Below are 26403 nucleotides of genomic sequence, written 5' to 3' on the forward strand. Positions count from 1 at the left end.
CCGCCAATGGGCGAGGCGCCTCGGCGCTCGGCTGGCGATGCCTGGCGTGCGTGCCGCCCCGCCCAGCCGCGCCGACGGCGTCGGGCGGAAGGAGTGTGGGGGCCGAGCCCACGTGGTGGGGTTGTGGGAGCCGGAGCCGGCCTCCGCTGCTGCCACTAGCTGGGGTGGGCCTCGAGGTGAGCTGCTGACCTGGGGACCACCCTCCGCCCCCTTAAGCTCGGTCTGTAGGCCAGACCCCTCCGCCCGAGCCGGGTGCCGACGTGAGCCTGCCACCCAGAGCCGGATCCTGAGGCGCAGGCCCCTGCTTGGACCAAGTCCAGAGGGAATCCGCTGCCCGGTCCAGTCCCACGGTGAAGTCCCCCGCCACCCAGGGGCTCTAGGCGAGAGCTGACTGGGCGCGCACCTGGCTCCCGTTTGCTCTCTCCCGGTTCTCGTGACTTGGTCTCTTCAGTGCTCGGCAGGATGCTCAGGGTGGCCTTAGCGTGAGTGCCAGCAGGGCTGTGCTGCCCGCCCCGGACCGGTCTCTGCGTCGGCGGCTGGAGGGCGGCAGGCGGCTGGTAGGATCTAAGAGGGTCTTGGGCGTCGTTGTAGCCCGTTCTGCAGACACTGATTAGGCACTTCGTAGCCACTCCGATGGCGGGCCGTCGGACTGAATTTAAAAGCTTTTTTTTTTTTTTAAGTTATTTATTCTAAAGGCAGAGAGAGACAGAGAGATAGGTCTTCCATCTGCTGGTTCACTCCCCAGTGCCTGCAACTGCTGGGGCTGGGCCAAGCCAGGAGCCAGGAATTCTATCCAGGTTTAAGTAAGTTCTGAGGTCTTTAGGATTTAGGTAAAGTGCAAATGATGCAGCTGTCAGTACAGCAAATTTCTTTGATTTGACAGACTGTAACCTAGAATCCTGGGACTGTAATAGCTTTTAAACATTTACCTTGTTTTATCCGTGCTAATTTTATGTCAAGAACATTTGTCTCTTGAGGAACTGACTTGTTAGCTTTTATAATGAAGATGACTCAACTTGAAAAGTTTCCTCTTTACTATGATTTTTAGGAAACTCCAAATTATGTTTACCCCAGTTTTATAGTAACTATTGTTGTGTTTGATTTCTTCGATTATAAATGATTTTTAGTTTTTTAATTGTGTAGTATCTTTTCTCTAGTCTTTTTGAAAGCACTGGGTGTGTGTTTGTAAATACATTCATGAACAAAGTTGTAGTGGGAAGTTGCTGTTGGAGATGAAATTTGGGGATTGGGATAATACACTATTTCTCATATTGCTTATTTTTATGTATATTTTAGAAAATAGGGACAGAGACTTTTGATTGCATACAACGTGTGAGTGATTGTACAAGTAATCTGAGCACTGATTTTTACCTCATTGAAGTCCTGCGCATGCACTCTCCGTGGATGTGATGTTTGATCAGAGCAGGATTACTTGTAATCCATCTTTTGTGTGTGTGATCCATCTTCTGCCTGCTTTTGTCTGAATTTCCCTCAGAAAATTCATGAAATCAAGCATCTTATGCATAGACCTCTCTTGACAGTTTTGTGGATGTGTTTTAATTCACTAAAATATATAGTAAAAAATGCATAAACTATAAGATAATACTAAAGTTATAATAATGTAATGCAGTTCTTTTTCTGGTGCTGTTCAGTTTGACCTGATATTATTTCCATTGCTTTTAATTATAGATAGAGTGTTGCAATGGCTGCTGTGTATTCTGGCATTTCCCTTAAGCTGAAGAGCAAGACAACTTCGTGGGAAGATAAACTAAAACTAGCTCACTTTGCTTGGATTTCCCACCAGTGCTTTCTTCCAAATAAAGAACAAGTAAGTTAAATGTGAAATTTGTATTTTTACAATCTAAAATAATTATCACCTGTATTAATTGCATATTGATAGTTTAAAAAAAAGAAAAGATTGAGGAGGAAACTTTGTTAGAAATTAAAACTAACACCAGTGACAAAAGTCTAGAGTCAGTTATATCATTAATTAAGTTTTTGTGTCAAAAACCTTTTTAGCGTGTCTTTTGTTTGGAACCATGTTGAATTACATGTACGCCTTAGTGACCATTTTGGGAATTAAGTTCTGGCGGTGCTTTGTAAGAAGTCTTCAGAATTTGATAAACTGAAGGTTGAGAAGAAGAGAAGTGTGTTTGTGTTAAGCCGTTCTAGAAATAGGCTAGGTACCAAGAAGGACAGTGCACTTTGTTGATGTTTCTGAGGCTCATCTGGCTAAAAGTACTGACTAGGTACACACTAGGATGACAAGCTCACAGACTACGCAGCATACATCCTGATGCTGGTATTTAAGAAGGCAACACAGAATGTGTCCCCGGTAAGAGACACAATGTAGTGTATAGAGCAACTCTCCTGTCTAGTAATGTCTACACTTGGCTGCACAGGAGCAGCACCCTGGCATCTTGCTGGTCACCTGGCAAGTGCCATGCAGGGCGAGGCAGAGGAGGCCTGGCAGGCAATTTGAGCAGTTTCTGCTGTCCTGGTCCTGAGAGATTTTTTCTTTTTTTAACAATTATACATACGTACTGGCAGTCCTCGCATCATGAGCTGAGGCCTTAATACCTTTCCTCAATGTTTTGTGAAGGAGCCAGCATGTCACAAACATGAGAACTCTATATATGTACAGCCCTCCTTTTCATATAGCACTTTTATGTTATTTTACATCAGCTGTCTGTTTCCCAGGAGAGGTACACAGGGTTAGAGATTAAGTTTCGGGTAACATGGAGAAGCCAGGACACGAATTCCTACATTCTGACTCATACTTGCTTTTTTGATGTGTGTAATTCATTCTGTGATCATTCTGAGAGTTTGTTATGCTTCTGACTGTTTTTTAAGGACTTTTATTTATTTTTTTTGAAAGAGTTACTGAGGGATAGGGAGATAGAGAGGCGGGAGATGGGGTGGGAAGGGATCTTTCATTCACTGGTTCACTCCCCAGATCACCACAACAGCAAGTGCTGGCCAAGGCTGAAGCCAGAAGGCAAGAGGTTCATCCAGCTCTCTCACATGGGTGGCAGGGGCCACCCTCTGCTGCTTTTCCCAGGCTATTAGCAGGGAGCTAGATCAAAAGTGGAACAGCTGGGACATGAACCAGTGCCCATATGGGATGCTGGCGTTGCAGGCATCCTCTATACTTGCTATTCCACAGTGCCAGCCCCATGCTTTTGACTTGAAAAATGTGCTGTAACTTCAGAAAAGAGAATAAGACATATTAATCTCACCTGAGACTTTTTGGTGGCCTCAGATGAAGATGAAATTAGTTGTTTTCCCCCTTTTATTCCTTAGTAATAAACATTGTAAGTTACCAAAACAAGTTTTTTTTTTTTGTTTTTTTTTTGTTTGTTTTGTTTTTTTTGACAGGCAGAGTGGATAGTGAGAGAGAGAGAGAGACAGAGAGAAAGCTCTTCCTTTTTGCCGTTGGTTCACCCTCCAATGGCCGCTGCGGCCGGCGCATCTCACTGATCCGAAGCCAGGAGCCAGGTGCTTCTCCTGGTCTCCCACGCGGGTGCAGGGCCCAAGGACTTGGGCCATCCTCCACTGCCTTCCCGGGCCATAGCAGAGAGCTGGCCTGGAAGAGGGGCAACCGGGATAGAATCCGGCCCCAACCGGGACTAGAACCCGGTGTGCCGGCGCCGCAAGGCGGAGGATTAGCCTGTTAAGCCACGGCGCCGGCCCTGAGGCAAGTTTTAAGGAATTTTTTTTCTGGCGGTTGGATTTGGTTGTGGCTAGAATGTCCCAGTAATGATCACCACTTTCTCTCCTGTGAAAAAAGTTGGTTTGCAGACTGTGTGTTCTCCAAATTCAGGTGTTACTTGATTGGGCAAGACAGTCATTGGTTGCATTCTATAAGAAGAAACTTGAATTGAAGGAAGATGTTGTTGAGAGGCTCTGGATCTATATAGACAACATTCTACATAGCAGAAAATTGCAGAATCTTCTGAAGAATGGCAAGACAATTAACCTTCAAATTTCCCTGATCAAGGTAATAGCTCCTTCCTTTGTCCTCTCTGTAGTACACTCACCTCTGTTGATTCACTCTTAGTGCTGAGGCTTGTTTATTTTAGGGTCAGTTATCTGGAGGTAAGGAACTAGCAAGGTAGAGAGAGGAGAAGGAAATAATATTAGAATTGTAGGAATTATTGTGTATTGTATGTTCTAAACTGTGCTAAGCACTTTGTGATTTAATATCAAGAAAATCTTAGAACTTCTATAACAGATTTTTGATTACCTTTAAAAATTTTTTTTAGATTTATTTGAGAGGCAGAAAGTGTGCATGTATATGTGTTCCCATCCACTGGTTCACTCCTTGAATGTCTGCAACAGTTAGGGCTGGGCTGGGTTAAAGTTGGGAGCTGAGAACTCAATTTAGTTCTTCTATGTGGGTGGCAGGAACCCAGTTCCTTGAGCCATCACAGCTGCCTCCAGGGGTCCACATTGACAGGAAACTGGAATTAGGCTGGAGCTAGGAATTGAACCTAGACACTCTGCTATGGGATGGAAGCTAACTGCTAGGCCAAACAACGCCTGCCACTTAATTACCTTTTTAGTTGGAAAAGCTAGCCAGTAAATTACGCTACTCTGTCCCCCCCCCCCCCCTTTCACCTTTGTGTTGTCCTGGAGGGAGATCAAAGGTCAAAATCTGGATAGAAATTTTCTCAAATGTTTTTGACTAAAAGTGATTTTGAAGTCTCAGTTCAGAACTATAAACCTCATTGTAAAAACTGATCATTTTGAAATTCCATGACAATAACTAGTTACAATGAAAATCACCATGAATGAGCATTTGGTGATGTCAAGTAACTTGCCTTAAGTTATATGTTATAAGTGGCAGAGCTGGGATTTGAACATAGATCTGCCTGATTACAGAGCTTGTACAGCTAAATTGCCATGCCTCATCCACATGAGTGTACAGATAGGAAAAAAAAGAAGCAACCAGTAGAGGCTTGTAACAGAGAAGAAGGAAATGGTTCATAGGCTTTTCATGGTTCTTGAAATCATGTTCTAAGTTGTGACGCTTTTTAAAATAGACCAGTGGTCACCAAAATGAATTACTCCGAATGATCCTTTGGAATATGGGAAGAAAATCTATTTTTATGGTTTGCAATAACCATAATTAATTGATTTTATGCACATTTTATAATTATATAGTTTTGGTACTGTGGTATATATATATGATGTAAATTATAAATAAATTACACTTACTGGGTGTAAATGTGGAAAAACTTTACGTGTAGCCAAAAATTTAGAGGTCAATAGTGATACATTGACATTTAAGGCCTTGGCTTTTTTTTTCTTCTTCTTAAGATTTGTTTTATTTATTTGAAAGGCAGAGTAACAGAGAGAGATCTGTCTGCTGGTTCACTCGCCAAGTGGGCCAGGCTGAACCCAGGAGCCTGGAACTCCATCCAGGTCTCCTACATAGTAGCAGGGACCCAGCCATCTTCTGCTGTGTTCCTAGGAGCATTAGCAGCTGGGACTCAAACTAGTGCTCCAGTATGGGATGCTGGTGTCACAGGCCATAGCTTAAAGATTTATTTTATTCATTTGAAAGGCAGAGTTATAGAGAGAGGGAGTGACAGAGATCCTCCATTTGCTGGTCTACTCCCCAAATGGCCACAACAGCCAGGATGGGCCAGGCTGAAGCCAGAATCCAGGAGCTTCCTCCTGGTCTTCCTCCTGGGTGCAGGGGCCCAGGCTCCTGGATCATCCTCTCCTGCTTTCCCATGCACATTGGATTGGAGCTGGATTAGAAGTGGGGCAGCTAGGACTCACCAGCACCCAAATGGTATGCTGGTGGCTTTATCTGCAATGCTAGAGTGATTTCTAAGAGTGATTTTTAAAAGTCCAGAGTGATTTCTAAAGGCCTATAGCCAGCAGTTACTTGAATGGAGATAATGCTTATGTCACTGGGCTACTGGTAACTTAGCACCCAGGGTACACTTGATTTCTCACATGGCCATAAGTACAAGTCACTTGACATATGAGTGAATTTGGGAATCTGCCTGGTCCTCATGATTTCTGGTATTTATGAATTTAGGAAGTTTAAGAGAGGTGGACAGTGGATCAGCTGTGTGTAGTAAATGGTAACTGACAATATTTACTTTCCTTTTTTTTAAAGATTTATTTATTTATTGTTTATTTAAGAGGCAGTTACAGACAAAAAGAGGAGAGACAGAGAGAAAGGTCTTCCACTGGTCCACCCCACAAATGCCGCAATGGCTGGAGCTGGGCTGATCTGAAGCCAGAAGTCAGGAGCTTCTTCCAGGTCTCCTACATTGGTACAGGGGCCCAAGTACCTGAGCCGTCCTCCACTGCCTTCCCAGGCCAGAAGCAGAGAGCCACATCAGAAGTGGAGCAGCCAGGACACAAACCAGCATCCACATGGGGTGCCGGTGCCACAAGCAGAGGCTTTGCCTGCTATGCCACAGAGCTGGCCCCTTGCCTTTCTTTCTTAAGGGTACCTTTTTCTTTGCCTTTTCTAATAGGCAGTGCGTAACCGGGTGTAAAGATGTATTTTGCACCCTGGATCACAGCCCAAATGCCACTGTCTATGTACATGCGAACATCTAAGCCGAATTGCAGGGTTAGGGTATAAGAAGTGATCACTGACACCTTAGGCTCGCACAACTCAGCTTTACAAAAAGGAACAGTAAATTTACAAAGGCACTGCTCTTCCAGATTAAGATTAGGAGGAGGTGGGTGTGTGTAGGAATTAAAACAGGCACTTTTCTCCCTTTTGGCATACAAAGCAAATATCAGGTTCATTAAGAACTGGAGATTTCTTTCTCAAAGATGAGTTTGTTGGTACCTTTTGGTATAGGTGTGGGTTTATGGTCAGTAATAAGTTTTCTTTCTTTCTTAATGCACAGGTCATCAATGAGAGGATAGCTGAGTTCTCTGACTGGGGATCCCAGAGGAACATCTGTGCTGTCCTGAGCTGTTGCCAGGGCATCCTCTCCACACCTGCCCTTGCTGTCATCTACACAGCCAGACAGGAGCTGATGGTGGCCTTGCTCAGCCAGCTTTGCCGGTCTGCCTGTAGGCAGCCCGAGGGAGCTGTGGTAGCCCAGTTGTTCGAGGTCATTCACCTGGCCCTTGGCCATTACCTCTTAATCCAGCAACAGCAGGTCAACCCACGACGTGCCTTTGGCGATGTGACCGGGCACCTGCTACAGCCCTACCTGGTCCTGAGGCACTTACTCTCCGAGGGTACATGGACACAGGCTGGCCAGGGCCAGCTGCGGCAGGCCCTGAGCCGGGACATCAGGAATCAGATTGAGGCCATGCTTCGAGGTGGAGTTTTTCAACCTGAGCTGCTCTCATCCTACAAAGGGGAGCTCTTGGACCACCAGGAAGGTGACACAAAGATGGGGGCTCTAAAGAGTCTTCTTGCTCCCATGGACACTGTGATTACCAGGCTAGTAGAGGCTGGTTACTGTGAACCAAACCTTCATGCCACGGTTGTGGCCAACTCTGTGGCCTTGCTGTATAAGCTCTTCCTGGATTCCTACTTCAAGGAGGGAAACCAACTTCTCTGCTTTCAGGTTCTCCCCAGGCTGTTTGGCTGCTTGAGAATTTCACACCTGCAGGAGGAGCAGATAACAACTCTGTCTGCATCAGATTGGACCACAGAACTTTTGGTTGTGGAACAGCTGCTAAACTCAGTGGCCAACAACAATATCTACAACATTGCTGCTGACAGGATCCGGCACGGAGAGGTTCAGTTCTGCTTTTACCGCCGTTTGGCTGAGCTACTGATAAACCATTCACAAGCACCTGTGCCGGCCTGGTTCCGCTGTCTCAAGATTCTGATATCTCTGAATCATTTGATTTTGGAGCCAGACCTGGATGACCTATTGGCATCAGCTTGGATCGATGCAGAAGTAACAGAGTTTCGAACCAGAAAAGCACAGGAGGCACTTATCCACACACTCTTCCAGACATATGCCAAACTGCGACAGGTGCCACTGTTGTTTGAAGAGGTTTTGGGGGTGATCTGTCGTCCAGCTGCTGAGGCACTACGGCAGCCCGTGCTGACCTTGGGCCCCACCACAGTGCTCCGTGAGTGCCTGCTGGAACTGTCTCCGAGTCAGATCCTGGACACATGGTCGCTTGTGCTGGAGAAGTTCCAGTCATTAGTCTTGCCCTCTTTGCGGAGTGATGCCGACATGGCCCTGAAGTCACTGTCCCTGAGCTCGCTGCTGCACTGCATCATGTTCAACATGAGGAGTCTGGACAGCAGCACACCCCTGCCTGTCATCAGACGGACACAGTGTACGATGGAGAGGATGCTGGGAGAGCTTGTGAAGCCCCTGCTGACCCTTCTCCTGGACCCTCCAGACCCAGAGCCGGAGCTGTGGCTGCAGAAGGTCAGTGACTCTGCACTTCTGCTCTCATACACCTGGGTTCAGGTGGATACCATGCTCAGTTTGAATTGTAGCCAGTATCACTCTGTGTCTGGGGCCCCAACAGGGGTTGCTTTGGAGATCTCGAGCCTCCCTCCCTTGCTCCCTGGTGTAGAAACACAGCTATGGAAAGAGATAGAGAAGCTGACAGCTCAATTCAACTCTCTTGGGAGGTACTGTTTGGAACAGCTCTACCTTCAGAGAATGAAAAGGACTTTATTGCTAACCAGTTTCAAGTCTCAAGAAGCCCTCCAAACTTTGAGGTCTGATGCTGCCTACATTGTGGATTCTGGCAGAGAAAGCTTGGATCAAATGACAGTGGCTTCCTGGGATGGCCAGGTAGAGACAGTGAATGCACTCACATACCCTGTGGCACACTGGCACTTGATGGTGTCAAATCTCACGATTTTAACGTCTTACCTTTCTCCAGATGATGTGCGCCACCTGGCAAGCGTCCTGTTAAGGACGTTGCCCATGAGCAAAGCCCAGGAAGCCTCAGCAGATGCAGAGCCATATATCACACTTGGGAAAATATCCAAGGGTGTCCTTCATAGCCCTCTCTTTCCAGAAATGCAGTCCCTTCATTCTGCTTTCTTACTCTGCCTGATTGAGAGATGCTCGAGCATTCTGTGTTCTGGTGTCCAGGGTGACCCGACTCTTCTTAGTCAGCAACTACCTTGGCTTTTCGAAAAGGACCACATGGTTGTGGCTCACTGGGAGAAGAGATTTGCGAAAGTTGAAACTGAAAATATAGAATGCAGAGGAGAAGTTGCCCAGAACTTACTCTCGTTGGTCAAGAGCGACTTCCCCATCAGGCTGGAGGGAGAGCAGTTAGAAAGCCTCCTGGGACCATTGGAAGTCCTTTCCACTCTACAGCTGGACAGTGTCTTGCCACCCTACCATGTGTCTTATTTCCTCCTGTTACTGTTGATGGCCGTCACCAAAGTCGAGCGCACTTGCTCCTCACTGGCTCTCAAGTTCTGGATGACTTGCTACCGGCTTCTTGGTTACCTGCAGAGGGGAAGAAGTGCCCGCTCAGTGCTCAAGGTTGTATACGTTAGTGACATTTTTGAGATCACGCTGACCTCATTGTTGAAAGCCAGCAGTACACTCCTTATTGAGATGGACGACCCCTCATGGCTGGAATTCCTTCAGGTGATAGGAACATTCTTGGAGCAGCTCCTGCAAATGCTCATTCAGATAAAGCTAAGCCTGGTGCTCAATTTTGGAAAAATTACTGCATTCCTCTCAAGGTGTACACCATACACAGAGGCAGCTTCCAGCAGAGAGTTGGAAAATCAAAACCCTCTGGGCAGGCAGCTGCTTCTGGTGTCTTTAAGCAAGGTGTGCCAAGTCCTGGGGGCTTTCGTCAAAGAGCGCAAGCAGCCCCAGGAGGCCTCAGCAGCACTGCCCGAGCTGCTGCAGCAGACCACGCTTCAGATGGGCACTGTGCTCCAGCTGTGCTCAGCACCAGGACCAGGGGGCTGGCATCTGCCCTCAGCCCTCCTCCCGGCTGTCAGCACGCTCCTGGAAGCAGACCTGAGCCAGCACCGCAGCAGTGGAGGGGCCGAGATTACCCAAGAGACGGGTAGAACGGTGCTCTTCCACACTGCCCTCTACCAGGATGTTTACTCTCAGATACTGTTGGAGCTGCCAGTCCTCACAAGAAATGCTCAATCTTTCCAGGCAGCCTTGCAGTTTCTAACTCTGTTCTTTTCAGCCCCAGAAATCCATCCCCAAAAGGATTCTGTTTTTATCTCTCTGTTTCATTCTATGAGAAAAGTTCTGGCAGGTAAGATATTTTCTCTTGAGTTACTTCTGTGCTAGAGGTTGATGTAAAAAGGAGCTCAGGATGGCATGCCGGGTGGCTGCCTGGTCTTCTTTGGAACAGGGGAGATGTGAAAGCGTGTGTGTTCACAGAGTACACAGGGACAAAGAGATCTCCCTCCCTCCCTGCCTGGGACCCAGGACTTCGCTGCCATGTTCACATTGTAGGCACGTGTAAGCAGTTACCCTTAAAACCATGTCCCCATGTTTTAGGCATTGGCAGCCTTTGAGGCATGTTGGTCAATACCTCGGGTACTCACTTATTTGGGACATTGTTCCATATGAAGTTTATAGCTTTGTTTTTTCTCTTTTTAAAATTTTTATTTACTTGAGAAACAGCACCATTCACTGGTTCACTCTCCAAATGCCCACAATGACTGGGACCAGAGCCAGGAACCAGCAACTCAATCCAGTTCTCCATGCTGCCTCCCAGAGTCTGCACTGGCAGGAAGCTGGAGTCAGGAGCTGGAGTTGGGTTTTGAGCCCAGGGTCTCCAGCATGGCCTATGAGCATCTAACTCACTGGGCTAAAAGTCCACTCCTCTAAGTTTATTGTTTTGAAACTGACTCCTTTTCTGTTTCTGTTTAGCCTTTAACTTGTTCTGATCTCAGAATTCCCATAGCTAATTTCATCCTTATTAAAAGGCTCTTTACTGGATTTTTAGTGACATACATTAAATTTAAAAAGATGTAAAATCTGCTATCTGTTAAAAATAAATGTGAATGACTTAATTTCTGGGGAGACAAAGCTAATTGTTAGAGTGCAGAACCCTGCCTTCCTTCGTCCTGCTCTCCCAGGTGTGTAATATCCAGCTGTGGACAGTGCAGTGGCTGCTCGCAGATGTCACCACTCTTCCAAGCCAGCTCTCTGGGACCTGAGACATAGCCTGGTGGGGAGAGAGGTGATGTCTTCATGCCCAGAGAGTTGACTTCTGCAGGGTTAGTGTGGATTACCATGCAGCCATGAAAACAATGACTGTGAAATGCTTCTAAAATGTCTAAAAAATATGAAATGTTAAGCAAAACAATCCCCAATATAAAATGTTAAGTATGCCATGGTTACAACTGCATAAAATATAGGGCAAGAAACACCGCAAAACTTAAAATGTCACTGTTATATCTCAGCCAGCATCTCAACCCTTAGGCCACCTCTTACTCCCTGCTGTCCACATGGGAGATCTGGGTTGGGTTCCCAGCTTCTGGCTACTGCAAGCATTTAGAAAGTGAACATGTGAATAGGAGTTCTCTCTCTGTCTAGTGAATAATATATTTTTTAAAAAGGTTGTGTTAAAAATGCCCATCTATCAGAGATGAGTGAGATGTTGATTTTTTTTGTACTAGTTAAGTAGCAGATATTCACATAGATCCTTGGGTGAAGGATGGGAGCCAACTAGAACTGTGGGCCTGTGGGTTGAAAGGTTGCCTGCAGGCCACACATGAGTGGACCTAGAAGGGTAGCTAGGGCAGGTGGCGATGGAAGGAGCCTTCATATGACGGCTCCCTTGTCATGAGTTCCATATTCCTCATTTCCCAATCATAGGAGTTGGTGCTATCATGCCCATTTCATTGGTGAGGGAATTGAGGCTCAGAGAGGTCATGAGTCTAGGATCTTATAGCTTGGAGTAGACTGAGACACAGGCCTTGATCTCCCAGACCTTTTTGTTCTCTGCCCCCAGTGCTGTAAGTAGTAAGACTGACAACATGGAATGGTTCAATGGGGCCACTGCTAGAAAGATATGCTGGGGTCAGGCCATGAATGCCCTGACATTGGGCTTTGTGATAAAACTGTGAGCTGGGAGAAGTGTAAACAAAGTAAGTCACCGTCTTCCTGGTTCCCAGTTAGTTGTTCCTGAGTGTGGTTGTCCCTGTCTGGGTGTGCACTTACATGGGGTGTGTGTATAGTGGCATCATGCTGTACATGTATACGAACTCTGCTTTTTTCACCAGTACTTGTGACTATTCCCATGCCCTTAGAATCGTGGCTTTGGGGGCTGCGTGACTGCACACCATTTCATCACATGCTGCTGTGTCCTTTGTCTGTCCCATCTTAACGTCTGGTTTCTTTTCTGTATAGATCCTGATATGCCTGTTCAGGTAACTCCGGAGATTAAGCCTTACTTGGAAGCCTTGTTTGCTAAGATGTTAGAGATGGGGACAACAGAGGACTTTCGTCTGGTGATGCGATTTGTTCTCCAAGGATTAGACGTCAGGAACATGTGGAAAGCAGAGCCGCAGGTGGGTGGCTGTTCTGCCTCTTGGATTGCTGGCCCAGAGATGTTGGCTGAATTGGGAAGACTTGCTGGAGATGTGGTCTCCCCTGGGAGTACACTATACAGAAATTCAAACTGTCAGCAGCTAGGCAAGGGGAGAGCCTGTGGAAGGGAGCCCTGCCCTGGGGGACAGTGTGGCTCTCTGTGTGAGGAGGCCTTGTTTTGCAGAGGGGAACGTCCTCATATTCCTGATGTGTGCTCTTATTACATGTGCAATCCTAAGGAGTAATATCCAAAATGCTGACAGGTGAGGTACATTTTGCTCATCCTTTACTTAAGATCTTTCCAGCTGTACTTTTTGAAAAAGAAATTTTTAGATTTGTATTATTAGAGTGAGCTCTCTTGCTTGCATTTGCTGTTCATTTCTCCCGAAAGCCCACAACAAATGGAGCTGGGCAAGGCCAAAGCCAGAAGTCACCAACTCAGTTCAGGTGTCCCATGGAGATGGTGGAAGCCCAGTTGCCTGAGCAGGAATCTGGAACTGGAAGTGGCACCAGGACTCAAACCCAGGCGCTCTGCTGTGGCACACAAGCATCCCTGCCACCCAGCATTTTAACTGCTCAGCCAGATGTCTGTCCTTGAAAGGTTTTGGCTTGATGTGGTTGCACACCTGCATGCCAGCACTTGAGAAGCACTTGGCTTAGCGGCCTCACTGAATACACTGCAGTGCCACTGCACAGAGCTCACCTGCTGAGATTCACTCTTCCAAGTGGCCTGGGCACAGGACTGGCCAGACTTCCCACCCTTGCGTGAAGGAGAAAGCCCCAGAGCCAGCGGCTGGAGGTTCAAGCTTGCTGCTTCACAAGTGGCTTCTTGAGTCCTCGTCACGAGCAGTACCCTGGGATTGGATTTTGATTTGGGTGGGAGGAGAGCTAGAGAGGGTAGTTTCAGAGCTTCCGGAAGTGGGCAGGATGAGTTAGAGGGGACAGCGGGGAGAATTCAGTCTCTTGTGTGTAACATTAGAGCCAGAGCATGGTGGGGACCAGCTGCGCTGCACCACTGCTCTGCCACCTACAGCAGTTGCCTGTCTCAGGAACTTTTTCTTGTGTATCTCTGCAGCACAATTGAACCCCAGCTCTGGAAGCACTCTGGGCCCCTGCCTTCCCCTCAGCAAGCCAAGGAAAAACAAATTTCTGTTCAGACCAGTTAGTCATGGAGGAGGTGCAGTTCAATGGAGTGTTGGAGTGCAGAGCACTTGGATGGGGTAGCAGGGTTGGAGCATGGGTAAGTGAGCACAGTGCAGGCAGCATGTAGGTTCCTTGGGAGCCCAAGATATGTGAATATGAGAACAGAGATGGGCATGGGTGGTACAGACCCTTGGTGCATAGCAGTGCCTCGCAGGTGGGCAGAGGGTAGGAGCAGAGTTGGTCTTGGTGGTCTTTGGGGTGTGGGTGCATGGTCAGAGGGAGGAGAGCAAAGCAGAAAAACCAGGGTTGGGGACTGACACTGGTGCTGGCATCCTATATGGGTGTGGGTTTGAGTCCTGGCTGCTCCTCTCCCAATCCAGCTCTCTGCTATGGTCTGGGGAAGCAGTAGAAGATGGCCCAAGTGCTTGGGCCCTGGCACCTGTGTGGGAGAGTTGATAGAAGCTCCTCGTTCCTGGCTTCAAATTGGCCCAGCTCCTGCTGTTGTGGCCATTTAGGGAGTGAACCAGCAGATTGATGACCTCTCTCTCTCTCTGCCTCTGCCTCTGCCTCTGTAAAACTCTGCCTTTCAAATAAATAAATAAAATCTTAAAAAAAAAAAAAAAAGCCTAGCTTGTAGGGCCATATGGCAGGAGGGGAGGATGAAATGGCTAGCACAAGGCTGGACCGGGGCAGGCACTTGTTTATGTGGCCCTCTGGCACTCTTGTGCTCTGAACCTTTACCGTGGTCACAGCACCCCATTCAGGTGTTGGCTTTGTGCCATGTTTTTTTTTTTTTTTTTTGACAGGCAGAGTGAATAGTGAGAGAGAGACAGAGAGAAAGGTCTTCCTTTTTGCCGTTGGTTCACCCTCCAATGGCCGCTGCGGCTGGCGCATCTCGCTGATCCGAAGCCAGGAGCCAGGTGCTTCTCCTGGTCTCCCATGAGGGTGCAGGGCCCAAGCACTTGGGCCATCCTCCACTGCCTTCCCGGGCCATAGCAGAGAGCTGGCCTGGAAGAGGGACAACCGGGATAGAATCCGGCGCCCCAACCGGGACTAGAACCTGGTGTGCCGGCGCCGCAAGGCGGAGGATTAGCCTGTTAAGCCACGGTGCCGGCCCGCCATGTTTTCTTGTAGCTGAAAGCCTGTCTGGTTCCTGCTCAGTTAAGATACAGCCAGAGTCCTCAGCGTGGACAGTATCTTGAAAAGACAGTCTCTATAGTTACGTTGTACTTTGTGTCCCTCTTTGAGTTCACTGTCCTGGCCCATTTCCCTGCTGGTTGTGTGAGACACCTCTGTTCAGCTTCTTCAGAACTGGCCCGTGCCCCCGAGCCCAGGACTCTCGGGGACACGGTTGGTCACTTTAGCCCCACAAGAGGCGTCTTCCCCTGTGGCGCTCTCAGAGTTGGCTGGGGTTGTGCTGAGCTTGTCCCCTTTTGCCGCAGGCTGTGTTGTCAGCTGTCACGTTGCTCGAGCTGCTCCTGACCTGCCCACTCAGTGGAGAGAAGGCACGGTTGTTGTGGCGGGCGTGTCCCCAGATAGTCACGGCGCTCGCGGTGAGTACGCTCTGTGGGGGCACCCTCCAGCTGCTCACCACCTCTTGCTGTAAAGTTGCTGTCAGCCTGTGTGTGGGGTCCTGCTGTGCCGATGCTGAGGGGCAGCACCTTGAAGAGGGCATGAGCAGGGTTCTGTGTGCACACACTGGTGTCAGACAGGAGCTGCTTGGGTAAAAGAAATGTGGCAACAAGGTGGGGCCTCCCTGGAGGCCTGTTGGATCACACAGAGCTTTCTTTGCACTCAGGAAATCTTGTGGTCAGTGTATTTGTGGGGGTGTGCATGTGGGTGTCTCAGGCAAATGGTATGTTAGGTAGAGACACTTTCTAGAATGGGACAGTGACGTTGCAGACAGCAGGGTGTTGATAGAATCTTACCCGAGTGTTAAGTTTCACGTTTTCAGTAATCACTCAGCTTTTGGTATCCCAGGGACAAAAGCCTGTTCAAACTGAGACTGTCTCAGTGCTTCTGCCTGCCAGCGAGGCTGGCCTGAGGAGTCACACCTGGCCAGCGCAGCAGGCTGTTTCACTGTCTGCCTCGCCCCGACTCCAGCCTTTGCTGTCAGGCAGAACCCTAGAGTAGCATGCTTCCAGGACCAAAGGGTCTCATGAATAGACTTGCTGTCATCTCCCGTCTTCACCTTTTGGCTATGTCGTTTCCCTGAGAACAGTCAGTAGTGGCTAAAGCAATTATTGCCACCTGGTATGAACAGTGGGCAGCAGGAAAAGCGCTTGGGCTGAGTGGGGCGGAGGCATGCACATGCGTGGTCACAGCATTGATTGTGGGCGTGGCGGACCTGCAGAATCCTCTCAGCTACATCTGAAGGCTGGAACACGCAGTCCGCACAGCCACAACACAAATTTAACAAACCATACTTAACCATAGACAAGTAGAACTAATGGTCTTTGTTGGAAAAATAACTTGTCTAATGTGCTTTTTTCTTGTGAACAATTGGATGAACCAGCTTCTTTACAAGAAATGGCTTGTCTTCACGGTAGGTGAATCTATCAAAAAAGTGCAGGCTGAAATGGCTATGGCCATCAGGTCACCCAGGGGGCTTGAATGTTGGTCTCCTTGTCTCTTCAGACTGTCCACTGTACACATCAACTCATTCTGAAGCTTGGACGTTCTTACCTCTGCTACTTGGTACTTCCATTTTTGTGTGTTTGCTTTGGAGAGTCACTTTCCTTTTCTTTCCTTTATCCCATCTTGCCCTGTAGCTGCAAAACCGCGAGGCTTGTCAGGAGCAACCTGTGCGTCTGACGGTGGTGGGGCCTATTTTAGACGTCCTGGCTGCTCTGCTACGGCAGGGGGAGGAGGCCATCAGCAACCCCCACCACGTCAGCCTGGCCTTCAGCATCCTGCTGACAGTGCCTTTGGACCACCTGAAGCCGCCGGACTATGGAAGCACCTTCCTGAAGTTGCACAACGTGCTCTTCTCAATCCTTCAGTGTCACCCAAAGGTGAGAGGGCGGGAACACACATCAGGCAGCGTGTCCTTTGTGAGCGGGGTGGTTTCAGCTTCCAGAAAAGCAGCAGGGAAACTGTTGCCGGACAACAGAAAAGTTGATGTGCTGAGCAAACTTTGTTGTTCCGGTGATTTTCAGGGCCGGGGTGGTTTCTCCAGCACAAAACTGCTTGAACTTCATACTGGGCTAATTGAGTGAGTTTATCTTTGTTGGATCTGACACTTTGCATTGTGTTAGCTTACCATTCTTTAAGGAACATTGCTGTCTGTGCAGATCATGTATTTGACCACGCACTTGCTCAGATCCCTTGTTGGGTTTGTAACTCAAATATGTGTGTGGAGTGAAGCACCCTAGGTCCCAGTTGTATAGGATTCTGCCTTTCAAGTTCAACTGAAACGAGCAATAAATGTCCCATGGCAGAGCTCGGATTGGAATTCAGCTAGTATTTTTGAGAATCACCCCTTTGGCAAGACTGAAGGAAGTAGTAATACCATTTTACTAAAGAAGATGAAATTCGTTATTGCTACGTGATTTGACCAATGTCCCTTTAACCGAGTCTGAATCTTAGACTGAAGATTGTCGGTCCCTGACCAATGTTCTTATGGTGCTGCCACTATGCATGCAGCTGACAAGATAGAACTCAGAAACGTGACTTACATAGACATGTGCACATGTAGGTAATTTGAAGTGTTGTGATGTTTTATGGATAGAGTCTGCCAGCAATGCAGTTTTTAAGAAAAATAATCTCTTACAAACCAAACATTCATGAAATTGGACCTATTCCAAAGCTTTTCCCAGCTAACAGTTGCCTTTGGCCCTGCCTATCTAGTCAGCTTCTTTTTTTTATTAAATCTCTCTGCTGATTGTTAGATTTTTATGTGCTTGTGTAATATAAATGTGATGCAAATCAGTTACTAGCTGAAACTGTAGATCTTGTAAAGGATGCAAGATTTTATGAGGATGATCAAGGTAAAATTGAAAAGCTGGTTAACTCTGCTGCAAAACTGTTCACCAAATGACCATCTAATGGAATTAGATCATTTAATAAATGGAAAAAATTGACAAGAATAATGCCTTGGTATTACAGTAAAGAATAACATGACTAATCACTGTTGCTCACATGCATCTATTTCATGTACAGTTCAGTGAGGGAAGCTGGTGTGCAATCACAATGTTGACAGTATGCATAGTAGGTCTGTGTTGATATAAATACCCAGCTAGGATCCTCCTAGGTACATCTGAAGGGTGTAACAAGAAGTTGGCACAGTCACAATACCCAGCAGAAAGATCAGCAGCTGATGCCATTCTAAGCCTTTTTCAAATCATTTCGTCCTTGTGACAACATGTTATTGTCACCATTTTGCAGATGAGGAAGCTGAGGCACACACACACACGTACACACACACGTACACATGTACACAAGCACGACCAGATATTTTGTTCAGGATCACATAAGGAGCCAGGGTGTGAACCCAGATAATCTGACCCCAGATTTGTGTGTTTTCCATCAATAGGATAACAGTGGATTGAGAGAGGTCTGTGGACAGCATAAACTCTGGAATACTTTTGCAAAAATGATCTTTCTGAGCATGCTACAAAAAGTCAATAATTTGACTTGAAAGATACAGTGTTGCATTCTCAAGAATTTTGCTGATTACATTTTACAAAAAAAGAATAATCTCAGCACTTGATTTTCTGTTTGATCATTCCGAAGATTGGAGCAACACTACCTCATAGGGTATTCACTGGTGATGGACATGACCCATCTGGTGACCACTGGCTGCCACTTCAGGTGTCTCCACTATTTGAAATGTGGCCAGTATAACTAGGAACTGAATATAAATAAAGGTAGTCCCATGGGATTCATGGCTCTTTATTGGACAATGTGTAGTTGTGATCCTGATCTAAGGATGGTTGAGTATAGAAGAAGTATGCCTTGTCTTCTTAGTGTTATTTTTCAAGGTTAAGTTAAGAGCAGACCTGTTCATTATTAATTGAGAATTTTTGGTCCCCATTTTAAGTGAATTTGCTGTGTGTAGTCTTTTTTTCTGGTACCAATTATATTTAAATAACTTGGTCACCATTGTTCCTTTTATTATTTATTTCAACCCATTTCTAGAATGGATTACAACCAGCTAAGAGTAAAAGGCACAGAATCAAGAAGTTCTAAACCAGAATTCCTAAAGGCCTAAAACTGGGCACACACAGCCATTTTGAGCATGCAGATAGGTAAAGCTAAGGAAACGAGTATAAGCTCCTTTGAAATAGAACAACTTGATCACTTACACACCTCTGTGTTGTGTTGTCTGTCATTACAGGTGATGCTGAAAGCCATCCCTTCTTTCTTGAACTCTTTTAATAGGCTGGTGTTTTCAGTTATGCATGAAGGGCGACAGAAAGACAAAGGTAATTTAGAGTAGCAGTGTCAGATGCACAATAGTAAATATATTTACATGGGATGTCTCTCGGCACATATGTTATTGAAAATGAAACTGAGTTTAAATGTTCACATCGTTACATGAAGATTCAAAATAATTTTTAAAAAATTTTCAAGGTATCGCAGTTTACAGTGTCCAAAACATTGGATGCATCTGGCATCCCCTAACTGAAATATAACTTTTTCTGGGAACAAAGTATCTAGATTTAGGAAGTATTTATTGGCATGTATGTTATAAAAATGGCTACGATGCTATTTCTGCCCTTAAGGAGTTTATAGTTTAACAAGAAAACAAAAAGGAACAGGTGAGTATAGAGCTTTCTTATTTTATAGAAAGGATGAATTCCCACACCTCACCATTCCAGCCAGATCTTGGCAAGGTTGTGTTTGTTTACCATGAAAAGCAAATTGCCATATGGCAATGGCATATATTATGTGTAAAATTCACCTTTAAGCTTTCAATTATGTTGATTCTTGATGAATTTCTAATTTTCGAGAGGTTCTCGTTATTTTAAAATAATAAATGGAGACATTATATTTTATATTGCACTTACCGTGAAATGACATAGCTTGTTCCAGCCCCACACCGTGCAGTGTGGTAATGATTAACGCCGGGACAGGTGTCTCGTAGGATGCTCTGGGGCCACAGAAGAGATTTATGACTCCCTTGAGGATGTCAAAAAGCCTCTGAGACAGTGATTCTGGTCTGATGAGAGATCTATGTGTGGTGCTCAACTTCTCCCCTGCCAATGTAGATTTTTTTGATTATTTATCTGAAAGGTGGAGTTACAGAGGCAGAAAGAGGGGTCTTCCATCTGCTGGTTCACTCCCCAAATGACCACAATGGCCAGAGCTGGGCCGATCCAAAGCCAGGAACAAGAAGTGGTACAGGGGCCTAAGGACTTGGACCATTTTCTGCTGCTTTCCCAGGCCATAGCAGAGAGCTAGATGGGACGTGGAACAGCCAGGACTTAGAACTGGCCCCCAAATGGAATGCCAGCACTGCAGGTGGCAGATTTACCCACTACACCACGGCGCTGACCCCACCAGTGTAATTTTGAGTAAAGAAAAACGGCCTAGTTCATTATGAAATTATCCTGCCGGGACATGGGATCGGGGAGTGGCACAATTAGGTCTTTTCTCTTTCTCCCATGCTTGGTGCAGAGCATGTGTCAGCTCAACACTGTGAATCTAGGGACTTGATTGGGGATCAAGTTCCATCTCCCGCATCAGCCTCAGCTGGTTGGTGGTGACTGTGTGATGTGTTAAGGCCTTCAAGGTCATGTCAGAGCTCAGCAGGGAAGAGTCCCTGTTCGATAGTGATGTCTGCCGGAACAGGACATGGGCAGCCCAGCCTAGGCCTTGCTGAGCATTGGTGGACTGCGGCCTGGGCGTGTCCTTTGTCAAGCCTCTGGGGAAGCACAGGAGCACGTGCCCTGTCCAGGGCTCTGTGCTGCATAGTGAGGCGTATTAGTAAAGTATGTTGCCTGTGAAACTGCCTCATGAATACCAACAATTTACATAATTTCATGAAAATACATTGACTTGGAAAATTTTTATATGCTTATTATATGAAAAATATATGCTTATTCAGGGTCTTAAATGGTATTGACAGTCTCAAAACTGACTTTATTGAGGTATGATATATGTGTAATAAATTACACATGTATGAAGCCATGACCAAAGTCAAAATAGTAAACATTTCTATCAGCCCCGGAAAGACTGTGTTGTCTCTTTTGGGTGCATTCCCACCTCTGACCCTAGCCCCAGCCATGGCTGATCTGCTTTTTGTTGTTGGGGACTAATCCACATTTTCTAGGTTTTTATAAAACCTGGGCTGCTAATATGCCAAAAGAAACAGGGGAGGTGCTCTGGCCTGTGCTGAAACTTCCCCCACCAGCTCTAACCTGGGCCATGGGGACAAGTTAGGCTCTAAGAGTTCTTGGGAGCAGTTTGCCGAGAGGGCCTGGGTAGTCTTGTCACCATCTGGGGAGAAGAGGTGGGCATCAGAATGAAAACCAAAGAGGAAGAAGGGAGCTAGTAATGATTGGGTCTTGCTTGTATCTGCCCATGAAAGGAAAGTCCTACACAAACACTTCCTGAAACTTTAGAAGGTAGAGACATAATCAGGACGTCTTATCTTTCAAATCATGTGATGTCAATAAACCATTGTTTTTCTATAAGATGGCTTTCCATCTTCAGTCTTCCTTATAGAAATCCATCTTCTTTTAAAATACAACAGTAATCTTGGAATTCATCCTAAAAAGACCTTACACTTAGGGGTTGTTGTGTACTTTAAGTGTTCTTTCCTTTGTTATGTAGATAAATATTTGCATGTGTCTTTTCTTCTTTATACTTTCTGGAAAATAAGCCAATTAGAGAGTACAAAAAAAAAAAATTGGAGGGCTTGAGATCATTTCTGTGTATATAAAAAGTCTAAAATTAAAAGCGTGAATGTGCACTGTTGCTGAGCTGATTGGTTGGGAAATGCCTTGCTGTCTGCAGGAAGCACAGAGGACCTGCCTGTGGTGCTGGAGTGTGCGCGCCTGGTAGAACGGATGTACAGCCACATCGCTGCTCGAGCTGAAGAGGTCGCTGTGTTTTCCCCTTTTATGGTGGCCCAGTACATGACAGAAATGCAGAAGGTAACCAAGTGCTTTCCTATATGGTCCTTAAGCAGAGCTTCATGTGTAGAATGGCAAGTGATACTCTGGGCTGCTCGTTCTCAGTTGTGAAGGGCCGTGGCGCCCCTGCAAGGCTGTTTATTTTAAGGACTGAATGAAATGACACACAGTGGCCTCAGCAGTGCCTGGGACCTGGAAGGTGCTTAGTAATCATCAGTTCTTGCTCCAGCACAAGCCTTGGCATTGGTAGTGCTGACTCTTGTGTGATGTTATAGCGGGGTGAAGACCCAAGAGCAGGAGCAAACTCAACAGAGGCTGCAGAGAGAGTTCTAGGCCTAAGGTCCAGGGTTCCCCTCAGTAGTGGGAGGCCAGGGATCTGTATCCTGGGGTCTGTCGCTCGGGAGACTCAGCTGCTCTGAGGCCCCCAAAGGAGGTGGGAAGGTGTAGATGCAGGTGTATTTGTGTAGGTAAGGAAAAAATACTTTAGTCAAAATTAATATTTTTGACTCAGCATTCAAAGTAATGAATGCATTTTGCAATTGGTGTCTCACTTTGGAATGTCAGTGTGCTCCTTTTCAAAATTCCCTGAGACCCTGTGTGACCCAAGGTAAGTTCACCGTTGGACTTTGTAAATCTAGGGTATATAAGTGTATTTTTTATAGTCAAATGTCACAAGCTGAAGCAAAGTACAGTGTATTTGTGTCTCATCTACTTGTGTGTGTATACATTACACATTATGTTATCAATTTTAGAAGATCATGAGTAAGATCACCTGTCAGCTTGTTAGGGTAGAAAAGTCACTGTTTCTCAAGGGAGGTTAGGCTGAATGGGCTTTCCTCTCCACTCCCAGTTCTGGGGGGTCTGTAACTGCTAAATAACTTCCCACCCCACTGCCCTGCTCATCCAGGGTGGCGGATGCCCAGGTCACCCACCCCATAAGTGCTCAGCCGCATCCAGTGGTGTGCCTGCAAGAGCCACTGCCCAGGAGAAGACCTTTGCAAATGGTCCTTCTGTGAGGTATGGGCTTGTGGTTGGCTTTCTTTGCAATTATTTGGCATTTTTATGGAATCCTCTTATTTCCAAAGCACTCATGTCATTAATATTTAAGTTTTTGATGAAAGAGAAACTGGCTTTATTTTCTATTTTAATGAAGAATAAGATGAGACAAAGTAGTGTCACTTCACCAAGGGCCACCAAGAGAAGCAAACAGTGAGGGGCTGTGGGAAGGAATCTGTGTGGCCCTGGGGAAGTCATAGAGCCTCTTTTTCCGCCTTTGGAAGTAGAATCATTTGCTTACCAGTGATGATTAAACAAATGTGCGAGTAGTCCACAGCACTCCGTGTGTTAGTATGCTCCAGGACTCCTGTGTTTTTGTTTGTTCATTTTATTTTGCTTCCCTCCCATTGCCTTGCTGTGAAACCATAGACATGCCATTCTGCCTTCAATCCTTGAAGGCTCTCGTCATTTTTACAGTGGTAAAATTTAAGGCGATTGTCAAAAATGTTTATTTGAACTGTCATATGAAAAGGACTAGAACTTTGAAGAGTAGTGTCATCTTGATGTTATCTTAATGACAGAAATGAATTGCCTATTTGGGAACGTGCCTTTGTGAGTCAGAGTTCTCCTGGTTAATAAAACATGTCCTCATCAGAGGCTTTGTGTTTGCAGAGCAGTGACTCTTTTCAAGTCATCCAGATTCATAAGGAATCTACCAGATCCCAAGCATACTGGGATTTCCTACTATTTATAATTATTTTGACAAAGTCAGTATAACATGAATTCTACCCTCCTAACCATTTTTCAGAGTACAGCTCCATGGTGTTAAATACACTCGTAATGTTAGGTAGTTGTCACCACTACCCATCCTTCAAACCCATCAGTCCTACTTCTTTTTGGTTCCAGCTCCTGAAGCATTCAAGCTGAAACCCAGAGATATGAATATAAGCCGAGCCAGCACTCTTGACCTTTTTGGTTAGATGATACCTGAGTATCTACCACGGCTGGCTGAAGCATCAGGTGTAGCAAAGCTGGAACTGGCCTGCCACTCCTGCTGCTGAGCCCAGATTTAGTTACCCCAGAACTGCAGGGAAGACGTGCATCCTTCACAAGAACCACATCAGCCACCCTGGGGCAGTTAGAGACTTAGGTCCTACTGAGCTGTTGCTGACAGGAAAATATCCATTAAATGGTGCTTGTACATCCCTTCTGCAGGTGATCCAAAAAGCCTATTGATGATCTGTTTAGGTAGCATTAGAGCCTGCCTTTCCCACCAGGCTCTGGGAAGATGTGTGTCAGAGTCTCATTGTGAATGGTGATTGACAGTGTAGAATATGACATAATATGCAAGTAGCTGTGATTGTAAGAGCTTAAAATTTTTTTTTGAGATTTATTTTATTTATTTGAAAGGCAGAGTTACAGATTATAGTTTTTTAAGTGCCCGGCTAAACATGGATGCATGATTTACTAACTAGCAAAGCTACCTCTGCAACTTTGTGGAGATTTAGTCCAAGCTTTTTTCACTTGGGTTAGCTTCTGTTTCCTCAAAAGAGAAACCTTAAAAGTATGAGTACTCAATTATTTGAGTTTTGTGCAAATTTATGATTGAAAAGCCAGATCTTTTCTGCACTTGGAGGCACAAATTGAGCTTATGTGAGTCCTGAGGATATGGTTGGCAGGTTGTGCTGCTTGCTTTGCGTCCCCAGTTTGTCCTCATGCAGGTCTGCCTTCCCAGGTGACCTTGTATCCAGCCGTGAAAGGCCTGCTGCAGGAGGGTATTTACCTCATCCTGGACCTCTGCAGTGAGCCTGACATCCTGTTCCTGCGGGCCTCGCTGCAGCCAGGAGTCCGAGATGTCTTCAAGGAGCTGCACAGCGACTACATCAAGTACCACAAGACTAAACTCAAAGGAGAGAAGAGATACACCGTCTGAGGCTCTGCTATGGGAGTGCAGCCAGTGACTGCACAGGGGCCTGCCTCGCGCTCTGAAGAATTGAAGATAGGAAGACTGTAGATAATCTAATATGCAGTGTTGCTGTACATGGAGAATCCTTTAGGGTTTGTGCAGTATATTTTTATGCTGTATCTTTTTAGGGTTTTTTGTTTTGTTTTGGAGAGGGAGAGAGAGAGCTGTCATCTGCTGGGTCACTCTCCAGATGTCTGCGAAAGCTGGAAACTGGAAACTCAATTGAGATCTCCCACATGGTTGGTAGGAACCCAGCCACTTGAGCTATGACCACTGCCTCCCAGGGGCTGCATTACAGGAAACTGGAGTTAGGAACAGAGCAAGGCATTGCACCCCAGCGCTGTGACAGGGGACACCAGCACCTTAACTGCTAGGCCAAATGCCTGACACGGACTGTTTTTTTAAAATGTCTTTTTCTGCAGAAAGAATCCTAAAAGGAGATAAACTCAACAGAGGAATGATCACCTCCCATGACCTCTCCATGTGTGGTTCTTTTCAGTGGTTTACTGTCTCCTCTCCCCGCTAGAAACTTTGGGTAACTTGATATTTTTACTTGAGGTACATGGATATTTAATTACAACCTATTTAAATGGGAAGTTTTCTGGAAATGCCACTTCGTGCTCTCCATCTGAGTCTACCTTCGGCTGGAGCTGGGGAAACTGAGTGATCGGGATCTGTACAGCCAGTGTGCCTGCTGGACGGGACTGAGCATCTTTTAGCAAAGGCGCAAGGGCTCCTGGCCCACTCTTCTTGCTTCTGTTCTCTGAAGTTCATTTTAGAGTTTTATTCTTACACTGAATAGCAGGAAAAAAAAATTTATTTTTATTACCTAATATGTTTTCAATATGGCAATCTCAGAAAATAAAAATAAAAGGGAAAATAAAAACTTAACATTAATCTATTTTCCTATTAGTGAATCAACTTTAGTATTATTGCTTTTTCTAAAAAAAATTTTTATTTATTTATTTATTTGAAAGACATAGTGTTCCCACTCTCTGGTTTACTCACCAAAAATGCCCACAACAGTTGTGGCTGGACTGGAGCCAAAGCCAGGAGTGGGGAACACAATCCAGGTGTCCTGTGTGGGTGGCAGAGACCCAATTACTTGAGCTGTCATCTCCTGCATTGATGGGTCTGCATTAGCAGGATGAGAGAATCAGGCATTCTGATAGAGATGCAGGCATTTTACTGCTCGGCTAATTTCCCACACCTGAGTTTTGTTTGTTTTAGGCCTATGTGATAACACAGATAAGTTATTTTGTTTGGATTTAATCACTAAAAGATTATGTACTTTGTGTAATTGTTTCTCAGTTGAGGATTTTCTATTTCCCTTATTTGCTATCTTTGTGAAATTCTTAGAATTCTCCTGGTACCCCATTTTAGTTCCTCAGAAGGTAGACTTTTTAAATTATTTAAAGCATCATCCTTAAGGTAAGCCTTTTTATTTTATTTTATTTTTAAAGATTTTATTTATTTATTTGAGAAGTAGAGTTATAGTGAGAGGGAAAGCCAGAGAGAAAGTTCTTCCTTCCGTTGGTTCACTCCCCAGGTGGCCACAACAGCCGGAGCTGTGCCTATCCAAAGCCAGGAGCCAGGAGCTTCTTCCGGGTCTCCCATGCAGGTGCAGGGACCCAAGCATCTTCTACTGCTTTCCCAGGCCATAGTAGAGAGCTGGATTGAAAGAGGAGCAGCCGGGACTAGAACCGGTGCCCAT

General features: G+C 45.9%; 1 protein-coding gene across 4 annotated transcripts; it reads left to right on the forward strand.

Moving 5' to 3' along the window:
• The first annotated feature begins 88 nt into the window (after positions 1-88).
• On the forward strand, positions 89-25560 carry URB2 (URB2 ribosome biogenesis homolog). 4 transcript variants are annotated; one of them, XM_062210584.1, is made up of 10 exons: positions 89-176; positions 1690-1828; positions 3824-4000; positions 6888-10215; positions 12324-12484; positions 15089-15199; positions 16418-16660; positions 18985-19072; positions 21609-21748; positions 24459-25560. In XM_062210584.1, exons 2-10 carry the CDS (start codon positions 1703-1705, stop codon positions 24654-24656), a joined length of 4572 nt encoding a protein of 1523 aa, XP_062066568.1. In that variant the 5' UTR covers positions 89-176; positions 1690-1702; the 3' UTR covers positions 24657-25560. The 4 variants fall into 4 exon arrangements, with proteins under 4 accessions (XP_062066568.1, XP_062066571.1, XP_062066570.1 ...); XM_062210587.1 differs by lacking the exon at positions 89-176 and adding an exon at positions 187-350; XM_062210586.1 differs by lacking the exon at positions 89-176 and adding an exon at positions 364-557.
• The last annotated feature ends 843 nt before the right edge of the window (positions 25561-26403 follow it).

This window comes from Lepus europaeus, chromosome 14, assembly GCF_033115175.1.
Source record: "Lepus europaeus isolate LE1 chromosome 14, mLepTim1.pri, whole genome shotgun sequence".
Taxonomy (NCBI): Eukaryota; Metazoa; Chordata; class Mammalia; order Lagomorpha; family Leporidae; genus Lepus; species Lepus europaeus.